Genomic DNA, 15,566 nt, shown 5'->3' with positions numbered 1-15,566 from the left:
TAACTGAAGATATTCTCCGAGGCAGCAAAATCTAAAGCGAGTGACCAAACCCCATTTTATTTCAGGCGGATTTATTCCTTGCAAAGCAATCTTAAGAGTGAGAGCTTGGGCAGAGCTGCCCCGGAGGGGTGGGAGCTGCCTCAGGCTGCGGGCTGGGGAAGCTCATGTCCCTGTGCAGCCAGCAGGATGAAGTTGCTCCTTTCCACATACATGGAGATGTAGGTGTGAAATTCCAAAGGGGTATTGCCAGTAAAACCCTTCGTCTGAAAAAAATCAGGATGCACCAGTTTCACCTCTCCATCAGTTTTATGACTTGGTGGTAAATTACAATTAAAATGTGAGCAACTGTGGGAAGGTAAGTTGGGATGCTGCTCTACACTGTAAAACTGCTCTCAATTACACTAGCAGGGTCATACCGATAAGGTGGCAAATCTGTGTATCAATTATGCCTTTGCCTACCTGTGATTTTAAGCAATCATTTTAGCTGTATTTCAGAAGCATGTGTATTTCAAAAAATGCCATGAGTATCTCTGCAGTTACACCAAACCAGCCTTACAGCTGTGTCACATTTCCAGCCCGAAGAGCTCTGCTGGCATCATAGGAATTATGCTAACAGGGAACACTGTTCCAAATTCATAATTAGGTACACAAACATCACTCAATAAACAGACAGATTTATTGCAAAATTACAGAGGCTTGTACTTAGAGTTTAACTGGTGACCAAAGGTCTCCCGCATTTGGCCTCGCACTACAGATTTGAGGTGTTTGCTTTTGCAAGTGACCTTGCAGTCTCCCTAGGCCATACTGGGTTAAAATACCAGCAGCCAAAAAAGATAATTCAGCACTGTGCCTCAGAGAACACCCAGCATACATTAAAGTTTAACTCCAAGCCCTGCTGTATCTTAACGTTTAATTAAATGCGGAGTGACACAGCTCAGAGCTGCACTTCAAAATTATTTCCCAGTTGCTGTGCTGCACAGCTACCTTCAGGTGTTGGAGAGATGTAGCCCTTGCTTGCCATCCCATTTCCCCGTAGCTCATGCTAGGTTTTTGTGCTGACAGCTGCCTGAAGAGGCAGGAACTGGCTATGACTCCCCTGCCAGCTCCAGGGGTAGGGAGAAATTCAAAGGAGCAACTACAGGCAGGAGCACTGGCACAGTAAAGCAGTTCTGCAGTACTCAGCTCCCCCAGTTTTCAGGGTATTTGCTTTTAGAGCACTCCCTGTGGTCGGGAGAGGCTGTTATCACCACGTTTAGGTTTGCCTAACCTGGTCAAAGCTTTTGCTCTAATAGACAAAATCTCTGCACTTCATCCAGTCTAAATAGAGAGGGCAGGAAAAATGCGAAAGGTGGAGGAGCAATTTGGCCCTCGGGAGACAAAGCAGCTTGGAAGTTAGAAACTTTAGCCTCTGACGATCTCCTGTGGCTGTGGCCCTCTGCCTCCTGCCACCAGGTTAGGGGGCCCCGTGGAGCTCCACATATCCAGAGAAAATCTCTGTCCCCCTGCATGGTCCCCCTGAGTAGCAGAGCAACCATTACCAAGGTGGGAGCACAATTTGACTCTAAGTGCTTTAGACAGAAGCAATGCATGTTAAAAAAAAATAAATAAAAGAAAAAAAAAAAAAAAAAAAAAGAATGACTAGCAAAAAGTACAGGTTGACCTATTGCACCATCCCCTACTGAATAGGAATTGGCACAGAGGGAACTCATCTGGCAAGGAAGGCTGTAATGAGGCAATATCCCACTGTCACCACTAAAGCATCACTTTCCGAGAATCAAAGACAACAAGCATGACAATGCAGCAAAATGGCATAAAAGGGGAGCAAATAACTGCAACTGGAAAACTCACTTTAAACTGCTCCAAATGCTAAAAAGTGTTCGCTAAATCAAATACTCTCTACAGCCTGGAAATATAAATTTATTACTCAGTCATTTGCCCACTTGGATTGGCAAAGAAAGTACAACCAAAAATCAATAGAAAGGGGAAAGGCAAAAAATAAACAGCTTGGGAGCTGTGGAGTGTTCACAAGCAATGGAGACACAAATGATTGCAGTTCTACCTCAGCAAAATCTCCCTAGCAGTTAGCAGTGATCTGTGGGAGGCCAGCAGCCTATTAAACCCTCTTCGGCATCAGAAACACCTTGGCTAAAGTTTGTAGGGCATAAATCAGCTTACCTCATTCATCTGACTGACACACCAGATGCCCCCTGGCGATATTAAGCTTCATATTTTAACCTTATTTTCTTCTTTCATTCGTCTGCCTCTGAAGTTTTATTTGAGGCAATCTCTTACAAGAATGTTAACATCATTACTTTTTCCAGTGTAAAACATTTCTGTAACTACTGCAAATACATGGAGTATAAGCAAAAAAAAAAAGAAAAAAGAAAGAAAAAAAAAAAGACAAGCTTGTTCTTTCAAATATGAAGATTTTGTAACCATTTATCTTGCAGAGCCACTTCCATTTTCCCCTTGTTCCTTTTTCCTGACTGTCCATTACCTTGAATAAAATAAAAGAATCCATGTAATTTTCTGCAATTTCTCTTCCTATCTAGAGGCTTACAGTTACTTTGATCTCAGCTTTCAGGAGACATAGACTCTCTTCAAGGAAAGCTATGAGAAATATAAGTGGCTGATCAAAGTATTTTTTTGTTTTGTTTTGTCACAGAGACCTATGTGATGTGACAATATCTCCAGAAATTCTAGGTAGGAATACAGCAATTGCCTTCAAATATCTGCTCTACCTAAAGTAAAAACCAAACAAACTACATCTAACCCTCCACGTCTAGCAGAGCCCAGTGTGATGCTTAGCTTACCAGTGCTGTAAGTTACGTGCTTATTGCCTGAAGTGCAATGAGAGTTCCCAAAAAGGAAGCCCCATACTTTGCTCTCGTTTATGTTCAGCAGCTTCGTAATAAAGCTACTGTGCCCGTGCTCTGCTTCCCGGCTGGAGGAGCTGGACTGAGCCCATGGCCTTGCACAGCTCACTGCAAGAGGTCCTGTGCTGCAGCCCACATGGGACCTCCGAGCTCTGCCTGACCCCAAGAGTGCCACCAAGCATCCCGTCTGGTCACAGAGCCACTAGAGCTTAGCCATGAGCAGGGTGCTGCCCCGCTGCCTCCGGAGCTCCCAGGTCACTCACATGTATTGAAGGAGCCCTGTACTCATTTTAATGTATAATATTGTACAAAATAAGATGGAATTTACATTTAAAATACAAATGCTGTAAAGTTATACATGTACAAGCACAGAGGATGCTGCTGGATAGGAGATATTGCATACTTGTGCATGAACAAAAAGGCCTAGAATATGTAACAAAGATCAAACATGACATGAAAACAGCAGATTTATTCAACACTTGAGGGAAAAGAGAAAAGAAGAAAAAAGGATATAAAAGCATTTCCTTGGATCGCTAGAAGCTAGGCTAAAAAAAAAGCTCCAGTCTTGTTCTTATCTGACAGAAGCAGGACTGTAGTAAATACAACATAAATAGTTGTGATAGCAGTGCTGGATCAAATTCACAAATATTTAAAAAAACAGGATTCAAGTCTTCTCCCTAGGGAACCAAAAGGATATTTAAAAAACAGAGAAAGACCCTCATTTAGGTAAGTACAATAGAATAGAAAAATATTCTCTTGCAGCCTAAGCAATTGTAAAAACCTGACAAAATATGTGAAGTGCATTAAAGACAAAAAAAAAAAAAAGGAAAAAAAAAAAAAAGAACAGAAAGAGTAAGTGAATGAAAGAAAGGGTGAACTAATAAAAACAGTAAAGCAGGAAGCAGCCTTGTTATGAGCACAGAGATATAATGAGAGACAGAAGGAGATTAGTAAAAACCCTTTTAAGAGCTGCATTATTTCTTTTAGTGTGTATTTAAATCCACGTAAACTTCAGATGTGCTGACTACTGAGTACGGCAGAAATGCACAGCGTGAGAACCGCAAGGTGCTAATCGGCTCTCAGCAGCTTTTAGTCCCTGTCTCCCTGTGATCCTCCTGTTTTTCTTGTGCTTCTTGCTTTCATGTCAGGCTTGATATACACCATGTCCTAGTTTGATACGTGCCATGTCCTGGTTGTGTTAGGTTTACAGCACAAGTCCCTGCATGGCACAATTTCTGAACGTATAAAGGGAGATTTCAAGGCACATTTAGGAATTTTCCAATGCTGGAAAAGCAGAGTCTGGAGCCTTGAATTCAGAGCTTTGCCAGACAGGGCTCCTACCACTGAATGAGCTTCTCTAGGGTCCGTGTGTGCTGAAAACCATCCCCTGAGCATGTCTGAGCTGAGCTACCAGGACGGATGGGCCCTCCTGACCTAGCTGTGGCACTGACAGCAGAGAAACTGTGGCGTTGCAGTCTCTTAACAAACCCCAGCAAGATTTCAGGGGCAAAACCAGCCACCTGCCTTGTTTCTCCCTTACTGATGCTTGCAAGATCGCAGCCATCTCCCCCACCTGCAGCATGGCCACACAAAGCCCATGCACACGTCCAGGGAGGGCACGGCGGGCCTTTGAAGCGGCGGATCCCAGCCTCCCCCATCACACACAAGTTTCTGTGGATATATCTACGGCTGCAGATAACTGCAGGCTGAGGCCCACTTTCAAGACCCAGCCCGTCCCGCTGTTCATGTGGTTTCTACTGACACAAAGAGGCGCCTAAGGTGGAGCTCCGGAGCTCTCTGGCGGTGGAAAGCCCCATCCCACCTGATGCCACGATTTGGGACCAGTCTCTTGTTTATGTGGTCAGGAACTGCTGGGAATGGGCAGGACCGGGCCCAGTTCACCAGCAGGTATCCCACACTTGGCTCTTCCCAGCAGATTGGGAAGACCATGAGCCTGAGACATGGGTGACAACAAGCAGCCACATGGAAGAAAAACGGCGGGGGCCCAAGTTTTCAGCAGCTGGCCTGCCAGGCCTTCTCCTGCTCCAAAAACACTGTGGGGCTTGCTGCTCTGCCCCCTGTGCCTGCAGGGTGGGGAAATGCTGCCCCATGGGGTTGTGCCAGGTGGGCTGCCCCATTGCAGGTGCCTCATGGTGACACTGGGACAAGGCCATGCCCTGCCAGCAGCCATGCGATCCCTTCCAGCCCAGCAGAGTAGCGCCAGGGCACACAGGGGGAAGACGAGGAAATTAAGCGTGCAATAAACGTCTGTAGAATTAAATGGGACTACCTATAAACCACAGAGAGAGAAGGAAAAAAATCACATTTCCTCTTAAAATACCATTATAAAAATAGAGCACTCCTGTCCCGTTGGCTTGGGGAGAGGGAGAAGGAACGATCTTTGTTTTTCATCCTGACCTATTTCTGAGTTATTTTCATGAAAGAATTGTCTGCCTCTCTCTCCCAACACTTCTCTCTCCCATGTTTTTTTTTTTTTCTTTTTACACTCCTATAACTCAAAAAAGGCCATGCTGATTTTTTTTAATCTGTTAAAAATGTGCTCCCTGAGCTGAAACCAAATTTCAGCCCAGAGCAAATTTTTACGGCTGGGTTATAAATCCCTGAAAAACAGGATTCATAATGGAAGTGCTGACACAGCCTTAACTACTATATAGCAGTGTGAATGGCGCCACTATAATATCTATTAGAGATTCTTTAAAAAGTTTGCAAAATATTGTCTTGCCTTGCAGAGAAAAAGAAGCCAGAGTACTTAATGCCAACATAAACATGCTTTTAACCCATTATGTGCTAATTTGCAGAAAAGCTATTAATTCTGAGTAGGCGCACAGAGTGCAGGACCGACAGGAAATGTTCTTCTAAACTCCTGTTTGACTTGTAACATGGTTTTAATCACTTCCATGAAACACAAACGATGGCTTCAAACTCTGAATGTTGCTCAGAACATGAGAAGGGTGATTACAACAGAGAGGAAAACAGGATTTTATTGGTGAAAAGGCTGAAGCCAACAGGGAGAGAGCTACACTAAATGCTAAAAATGGGACTCCGATCGCTGTCAATTTTTGGGGACAATTGCTTCATTTGATTCACAGCATTTAATACTAGTCATCAGCATGCCACTATTTAATCTCTGTCATGACATGTACTGCAGGTCATGTTCACTTTCTATCAGTGAATGAACATCCTTTCTTCTTCCTTGAACCCAATCAAGTGTTAGCACCTCACAGAGCTGGATCTGCTCAAACAAGCTGTGCCTTGCTTTTGCATTTTGCAGTTTGTGTGTCCTGGACTAGTGCTAAACTAACCCCGTTCAGCTACTGTTCCTGTGGTCTGCCAGGCAGGGAAGGAAAGCACTTACTCTAGACTGAAACACAGCGAAGAAATAGAAGATGTTGGAGATAGTGCTTGGTCAGCAAAGTATGTAAAACATTCACTTGAAAGACCATGAAGAAGGAAAACAAAGCAGTAATGCATTTAGCTTTTTTCTTCTTTTCTTCCTACAGGAGTTTGTGCTTTCTCCCCAGCTATAAGCACTAGCGTTATTTTTATGTGGCAATAAATGGGGATGGGATCAACTGTTAGCTGAATACTACAAGAGCAACTGAGGACTGTGTTTAAGTGCAGAGATATCAGCATTTATGGCTTCCTGTTGTCATTAAGAAAAGAGGTACTGTGCTAGCCCAGTGACTGCTAGAACCTATGTGTAGACTGCCCCCACTGTTTTGGGAGGAAAACAGGTTTTTGGAAAAATTTTTTCTGTGCTGCCATGCCACTCGTTCATGTCTTCAGCTCTGCAATTGCAGACGCTCCTGTGATGCCTGTTCCTGCCACTGCTCCCTTCTGCCTGCAGCAGCAGTGACTGAGAGCAGTGGGTGCAGCAGCAGGACGAAGGAGCAAGCTCCCCGCTCCGTATTTCTGTGAGAACCAAATGAGCAATGAGCACTGCAGGGCTTATGCATGGGTGATTTCCATGATGCTTTTAAAAGGGAAGAAAGATCAATTTATAATCAAAACTAGTACCGTAACTCACTTCAGCGTGAGGAGAGTGAAATGTGGTCAGTATACATCAGACTCCGATTTCTCTGTCACTGTTGTGAATCATGACAAACTCTCCTGGATGAGAAGGAAGTATCCACTGCTTATTCACAGACAATGAGTTCATGGCCTTCTCTGTAAACCTACTCTGTATGTTTGCCATACTGAGACTGTCTTGTGAAAAACATGTCACAGAATCATCCTGATGATGATAACCATATCAAGAAGTGACTTAGGCCCTACCTGAAGTAAGCAAGTAAGTTATCTTTCAAGAGGGTAAGCAGCATAGTGAGAAATCCTGGCAATAACAAGCTAAGAAATGTTGGACAAGAAGCTCATCTCCTCTCATAATGAATTCGCTGATATTTCAGCCCTTTTCCCCTATTTCACTTCAGGGTAAGTGTTGACCGTGTAAAGTGCTGCTGCAGAATAGCCAATACTCCAGTAAATTCCCAAATGAGGAAGACCAAACTTCACATCCCTCTTCTAATTAAGAAGGAAGCAAATGAGAGACACCCAGAACATCTAGTGTGTCCAGTGCTGGCATGCACCCCTGTGACACAAACCTGTACCAGAAAGAAGCTGTAACCTGAATTTCTGTCCCTTGTAACAATGGAGAATGTCTCAGTCCAAAAATATAGAAGAGCTGGCTTCAATTTTGACCTGAAGTTCCCTGGGGGCAGCTCCCACAAAACAGAAACAAAAACAAAACAAAACAAAAAACTTTGATTGTGATAGTCTACATTTTTTTTTTTTTTTTTTTCCCCTGGAAGATTCCTGGTCCCCACTAGGTGTAAGTTTTCCCCTCTTGAGTGGACAGACAGTTTACAGGCTCTAAGTGAGTATCTCTGAAGGTCAACCAAGTCTGTGGAGCTGCTGGAATGCCTGGCATTCACATTTTAAATCTTTCACTTAAGTAGGCTATTTAAACCAGAGGACATGTAAGCACCTGTCCTGGAATCCAAGAATCTCTGTTTTGGATCCCAAACTATGAGGACAAGTTGCTTCCTCTAAACAGCTGAGGTCTTGTGCTGGGTCAATGGGATACAATTTTTTGCTTTTATGCCATTTGTGTGGTTCTGAATCAACAGAACTTGTGACCATTTCAACTTTGCAGTGTTCTCTCTAATGGACACTACTTATGAGAATAACTACCTGTAGGATCGAGCCCTTTAATGTTGTAACAGAATTCTTTTTGTTTGTTAAAGTACCTTCTTTCACTTCCTGCTTCTGGTCTTGATTTTCTGTCTCCAAGTCATCCTGTGCTTTTGGCTCCACCATCTCTTCATCGTCTTCATCCTCTAGAAAAAGGAAGACAAGGAATTGTGAGATTCTTTTCTTTAAGGTAGAAGGGAAACAATGTATGTCCTTTATAATTATAATCTGTTAGCAAACACAGCTAAAGCACAGTGCACAATAAATGAACATGCCTACTTCATACTCAAAGTGCCCCTCTCAGAAATATTCCCCAAGACTGCAAGATAATCTGCTAACACAAGGCACCTGCCCCTTGTGCCCCCTGTGGCAACTTCCCATCTCAGATGTCATCTGAATGTCTCCTTGACCTCAGAGATGACTTTTTGGATGGCATAAGAACAGATGCAAACACGTTTCAGCCTGGCAGCTATTCTGCAGTCAGGACACCTGTTATCCAGACACCTCATTTCCAATTCAATTCTCACCAGATTAATTTGTCTTTTGACCTACAGGAAGGGGTTAAATAGAAATCTGACCTCAGGTCAGCTGCCACTAGCAAGCAAACAGGCATGGTACAGTTCTGAAAAGTCATCAGTGGCAAGTGGGGGAACACAGCAACCAAAAGCAGCCTTTGGAGCCCAAGAGCCATTCTTGCATTAATATGAATTTAATGAACACTAAAATGTGACACATGTCAGTTACCACTGCCAGATGTTTTAATGACCTTTCCTGACCTATGCAAATGCCTCTCTCCCTTTGCTTTTCTCCCCACATTCACGTGTTGTCATTTTATTCAGAAGGGCAAACTATTCATTCCTTTCTTTACGTCTGTTTGAAGTTACAAAGGTTCTGATTGTCCAGACCAAAATATAATGCAGTAGAGGTGGAAAGACAAAGTAATATGCCAAAATATCTCAGAATCTAGCTTAATCTCCTTACTTGTTCCCAGCTAGAGCAACATGATTCATTCTCCAGAGCCCACAGCCTGCACTTGACCCACTCACACTCATGAGAGGGGAGAAAAAATAGAGGTGATCCCAAAAGAGGGAGTTACTGTAATTAACAGTTAGGATAAATAAGCCTATGGGCTATGCAGGGATTATTTGGGAATGGTTATGAAGCAAAGACATAGCATCACAGCACAGCAAACACATGGCGCCCTGGGTGGGTCTGCCACACGAGGGAATGATGTTCTCCTGGCCTGGGGCACTCAGCCATCAGCAAAACTGCTGTGGGTCCTCTGGGGCTCCCTGAGCAATCCGCCTGTCACCATATGGTTCCTCGGGATGTGGCACTTCTCCAGGCACGCCGACTGCTCTAACACCACCCCATTAACAGTGGGCCTGGGAGCAGGGAGGGGGCAACGTGTCATGCTCCTCAAGCTGCTTGGCTACTGGCACCTTCTGCGAAGGCTGGCTATGATCGGTCCCAGCTTCTTGGGGGGACGCTGGTGCTGACAGGTTGCATTCAGCCAACAGCAACACACAGCTGCATTTTGTTTTCAATAACCTAATAGGCACCATACTATTCCCACCACTTTGCCTACCCCAGGACTCCTCCCAGAAGCCCACAGAGCGCTGGTTGCTAGCTGACATCTCAGCTGCAAAGCATGGCTTAGCCACAAAGCTAAGGAAGTGTCTCAGCATGGACAGTGTGCTCTTCCCTCTGGGGAAAACGACGAAATCTTGGCAGAAGATATACCCTCACTCCCCTGCTGCTAGTGAGGAAAAGAGGGAAAGCTCAGAAAAAGGGGGGAAAGGTACGATATGCACTCACTTTGATGCCTCTCTTGGCAATCACGATTCCCTAGGTACCCTGTATATTCACTGAAAGAGCTTTCAGACAGCAAGCCGGGGCATTTAAGCTTGGCAGAGTACACACATTGCTCTGTCCACTGGCTGAAAGGCAGGCAGCATCCGACTTGGTCAGCAGAGAGTGAGGGAAGCTGCCTGGTGTGCACACAGAGGAGGGGTAAAAAAGGTTCCTTCTGCCCTCAGCCTGTGGCACTAGCGGGGACGGGGATGCAGAAAGGAGACAGACACTCCCCAGGAGCAGATGAGAAGTGTGGGAAGAAAGAGGAGTGACCGGCAGGGTAGGCAGGGAACGCTCTGCTAACCTCAGATATGCATGCACCCACAGATAGGATCGCAACGGTGTGCAGATATATGCACACAGACACGCTTCTGGTAGGTGCCTAATGAAGCCAACTCCCACAAGAGTTTTGTGAGTCTCGCCTTACGAGTTTTCATTCCCTCGAGCACCAGCTCTTGGAGCCAGCGGTTTATGTATGGATTTCAGCTTCCATTTTTAACCTGTTTCCAACCTGTCTGCTTGCGCAGGGAAGTTTCAAAAGGTGAATGGTTTAGGAAAACTTGCAGAAAGCAGACAGAAATAAATATTTAACTGAAAATACTATGATTTTTTAAGGCAGCATGCCATGGTTGTCAATGCCTGACATGTAATTTGCTGAGGCACAGGGATGACATCTCAAACGTAAAACTTTAGATTTAGTATAAGGTTTCCAGACTGAAATGAAGCAAATTCATCACTGTTCCCTACAAGTCCTTGATCCTCCTGTTTTTGGGAGGCAGACTGATTGCCAGTTCCTGCTTCTAAAGCAGAGAAGCACCGAATGGCTGTGGCACAGCTGGAGCAGGGGACTGTACTGATACTTCAGCACCTATTAAGGTAGATCTTCTTTACTTCCCTTCTGGGAACAATCAAAACCAAGTTTCCCAAGAGTTTTCTAGATCTAATTGCAGCAGGAAAAATAACTAAAGGTTATTATAACACATGCCATGCTTTTTTTTTTTTTTTTTTTTTTTTTCTAAGAGCGCATACACCAATATATTAGTTTTACCGGGAAGGCAGCGCAAGAGCTTGTAGCAGGTTTGATACAGTTCAGATGTCCTCATGTATTTACAGAGAAACGTATACACACACAAAGAAAAATTCAGCAAAAAGAATGATATGGTTGTGAGCCAAATGCTAAAATGTTAGCAAATGCCAGAATTTGGATTGCCTGGGCACGATTACCTCCCTCCCCTCCGCACGTGGAGGCATGATGACCTCACTCTGGAATTTCCTCCCTCTTGAGTGCTTGGCCTCATTTTCTGGGTGCTCAACAAGAGACACGTGGGGCCTGAAATGCAGAAGTACTGAGAGCTGAAGTCAACTGGGCCTGTGCTTTGAGTGGAGAGCGCTATGGAAATGCTGCGCATTGAAAGCTCCCGGATCTCTTGCATGCAGCTTTGACTATTTGCTGTGGTTTGGACATTTTTGTCCTTTCTTTCCCTGTGCTTCAGTGCTTTTGCATGGTGAAAATAACACTGGAGGAAGGGTGCACCAGAGAAACAAAAGCATGGAAGGCGATCAATATTTTCTGTGCTCGGTGCGATGCTTTGAAATGAGATCTGAGGTCAGAACACCAAGTGGAGGAAGATAAAAACCAGAAGGGTTAAAAAACTGACTCCCTATTAACTGGCTGATACAAGAATCTGTTAAGGAAAAAAACCCCACATGATACCATGTAATTAAAACTGTATCATCATACATATTCTAAATGGCTACTTAAGGATGCCCAGGAAACCTGTATTCTGGAATATCCAATGTAGCTTGGTTTTGCAACCTGAATGTTTATTTGCCATAGTTTTATTTTGGATACCATGCACTATTTCATGTTGATGCATACACACTTGTAGATGTTCGTAGTACATACATTTGCCACTGTGCCTAAAGATGGTTATGCACATGTACATTTGATGGTGCATACATTATAGAATAATGTGAAGTGCTTTGGCATTCGTTTTCCTGTGATTTACTTAAATGAGAAAAAGATAACATTTACTGTACATTTACCGGAGAGTCTGTAAGTGCATACATGGCCAGTTGTTTCCACATATGCCTGTTCGGATAGGATATGCCATAGCAGAAATTGTGCAGGGAGGTGAAGACAGCTCTGCAGTTCCTGAATACAAATAGCCTTTCCCTGTTTAAGAGCATTTCCAACAATGGGAAGTTTAGAGAAATAACTTTTCAGCTGCTCACATAGCAGCAGCAGGAGTCTCCTAGTCACATTTGGTAAACACAGACTCACACCAACACCAGGAGTGTTACACCCTGCTCAGACGATCTAAATCAGAACCCAAATGTCTATTAAAGGAACCACATGAAAAAAGAGCTAGTAATGAAGTGTATGGCCGCCGTGTAACACTTCTTTGTAGATCTCAAAGGACTTCGCAAGGAGGCCAGTTTTATTATCCCATTTACCACGCAGAAGCTGACGCATAGCCCCACTCACTGGAGATCACTTGGTAGACCAGCAGCTAGGTGAAGAGTGAGAATTGACTTCAGAGTTTCAGCCTAGAGTCCTGCCCACTAAGGCCACCCTGCCTTTCACTGTAAATAAACCATTTCTCAATGGAAATGGTCGTTAAATGCTTGTGTTAAACAAGATGTTTGTCTGCTGAAGCTGGTGGGGTCGTATGTGGGATTAATGCAGACTGACAGAGCTGGACCAAATACCGTTTCTTCCTAACTCGGAGCCTGATGACTCTCTGGGCTCTAGGAGGTGGCCAATTAGTCCTAACAGTGCTTTGTTTAACATAATGAAATAAAAGCAGAGCAATTGTTCTCAGCTCCTACTTAGCTTTGAACATTCCTGCTTCTGTTCCAGACCAGAAGGTGGTCTCACGTGTCTAAAAACTTGCCTGTTTTCTTCCAACTATAGAAACAGCTCCAATAAAAAAGTATGACCTCTCCCTCCAAACCTGTTTTCGTTTAATCTGCATGTAAACTACTTATTTTCAAATGTTGCCCAACTGATAGCTCCTATGAGCCTGGCCTTTGCAAGGATCAAAATGGATCACCAATTTGAAATCCCAGTACATGGAGGGGGAACCCCTGCAAACATGCAGCTAATCTGCTGGCACCTGCAGAGGAAAAGCCCAGATGTGCTGAACTGGACCAAATACTCACAAAGAGCACAGATGATTTTAGGAAGACAGACCCCGTATAAAAATACTGGGCACATTCAGGACAAACTAGAATACAATAACTACATCTGCGAGGACTTCACATGACATTGGCTTCAGGGATTAATTCTTGAGATGATTTGCTTTTTTGTTTTGCTTGGGTGAACATTTTATCTTTGTTGGTTGTCTGAGTTTTGGATTACCAGTTTTAGGCAGTTAGCACTGGTACTGCTCAAATAGCTTACTAAACAGCCTTTTTTTTTTTTTTTTTTTTCCTGAGGATTTATGTAATTATAGGCATCTGCTCTATTAATATATGTACCACCAGTTAAACACCAGGCAGCATGCTGTGCATTCTTCTTGGGTGGAGGATTTACACTTCCTCAGACCTGCACCTCTAAGACTAGCTAAGAAGTTGCAGCTTCTGTGCATTGTTTTGAGTATTGATGGCTATATTGAATTAGACTGACAGCTCTGTTTTTAATTTTGGGTAGGTACAAACAATACCTTCATTAAAGGCACATCTTTAAAATAGCAACTCAATTAGCATCACAATTATATATGTTATTGTCTAAGTCATGGATATATGAGAAGTCAGCAGGTTATTTTGTGGGGTTTTATATCAGCATTGACATTCCCTTAGTGCATGTGAACATTCAGCTATGCATATGAAATTCAATAAAATCAAGTGTCTTCACAAGAAGCAGACTTAATTTTGCAACTGTGAAATACCAAAAACTGTTGCATCACTTTTATATTTACAGCTGTTCAGATTAATTTTGTTGTTTCTGATATGAAAGAATTACAAACTAAGCAAGGACAAATGCATCATGTTTATATTGACATAAGCCTGGATCAAACAATTCAAATATTGTTGGCATTATCCCGATAAAAAATTAAAACACTATCTTTCCTTATTGAATACATTTTTTCCATCACTAGCAAAATATGCAACAAGCAAGGAAACACATACTTTTTAAAATAGGACTGCTTGACATTTCACATTTTTGAAAATCTATGATTTGCAATCTGGCTGAATGGCCTATTTTTCATATAATGTAATTTTTTGAAACATGTCCAGTTTTTCACTTTCATCTTTTGACTGCCCTTTGAAGCAAGAAGAGAATTAATTCATCAGTGGATTTTGCTTGCAGAGTGGGATGTGAGACTGGACGTACACTGGGCACATGTTAGTCATACCAGATGGAAATATTCTCGCATGCAGGCTCTTCTTGGCAATAGGCAGCTGCCTCCTAAAATATATTTCAGCTAGTGAAGGCAGGGAAGATTACTGACTGCTGAATACGGAAAAAACCAGAGGTGAACAGATCTTAGCCTAAGCTCTGTGCAACAGGCAACAAATTTCAGATTAGAATTTCATGTGAGTCTGAGCTTGCAAGCAGATTTGCATGCAAAAATCATATGCATACAAGGTATCTCTGCCCAGTTCCCAGAAAGGAACTTAACTGCATAAAAGAATCATTAAAAAGCTCCATATTATTCTTCTAAAGTTCCCCATCTCTGATATGACACATTCCCAACACATCATCTTGTCCTTGTTCATGGACACGACAGGGTTCATGGACAGAGTCATGCTTTCTAATAGCATGAATATCTGCCATATAAAAAGGGAACATTAGGAAAAGAAAGAGCAAAAGTGGATGAATGAATGTCTGGAACTCCTGTATGTTCATGGCACCTAAAGGACTTGAGCAGAAGCATGTGAGATTCTTCCTTCACTTTCCATTTACACTGTTTTAAATTGAGCAGAAAAAATGGTCTGTCTGTATCTGTTTTGACTGCAATTCTGCAAGAGCAAGAATAAATCACAGGGCTACAAAACAACAGACTGGTTGGCATCTTCAATCTCCCTTGATTTTTTTTTTGTCTTTTATCTTGAAGTGCCCTGTTACTTTTTTGTAACACAAAAAGAGAGGCTATACAAGTTGATGAAATACAAGCTGTATGACTCATGTTTGTTTTAACAGACTCAAGTATATTGAATGAATCTTGTTGAAGAAAATATTGTACTAGAATTTAACCACAAAACAATATAGATATGTTGGGCACTTGTATACCACTATAATCCAGAAGATTGCAGGACGCTTTTCCCTGGAATTAATGCATTTAGCCTAACATCTTCCACAGGGAGCAGCCTAGTCATAATATACCAGTTTTAAAAGTGCAGGACTGAGAGACAAAACTGTTTTCTTGTTTCTTGCAAAGTGAAATACTAGTTACATATCAGTCTGCCACATCTCAAAAGAGTTTTCTGATCCCATCCCTTGTTCTGCAATGCAAATCTCTGCAAAGGTTTACCCATTATCCTATAAGGAGCAGGTGATACTGCTGGGCATTACAAGCAGATCCCTAGCATCCTCCTCTCAGGCTTCAGCCATCCCTGTACCAGCGCAATGAAGAAAATATGCATTTCACCCAGAAAACAAACACTATAGCTGGACTGACT

The 15,566-nt window shown here is 43.0% G+C and overlaps 1 protein-coding gene across 4 annotated transcripts in view; it reads right to left on the bottom strand.

The window, feature by feature from the left end:
* DYNC1I1 (dynein cytoplasmic 1 intermediate chain 1) overlaps window positions 1-15,566 on the bottom strand; it is a 188,759-nt gene that overhangs the window by 80,745 nt on the left and 92,448 nt on the right. For all 4 annotated transcript variants that reach the window (XM_082755280.1, XM_082755283.1, XM_082755282.1 and 1 more), the window contains one exon: window positions 8,141-8,230. In XM_082755280.1, coding sequence (XP_082611406.1) covers window positions 8,141-8,230 — 90 coding nt within the window. The remainder of the gene's footprint in view (window positions 1-8,140; window positions 8,231-15,566) is intronic.

Source organism: Aythya marila, assembly GCF_965140915.1.
Source record: "Aythya marila genome assembly, chromosome: 2".
In the NCBI taxonomy this organism is placed as follows: Eukaryota; Metazoa; Chordata; class Aves; order Anseriformes; family Anatidae; genus Aythya; species Aythya marila.
Note: the sequence above shows the minus strand (reverse complement) of the source record. Positions and strands in the feature narration are given on the sequence as shown.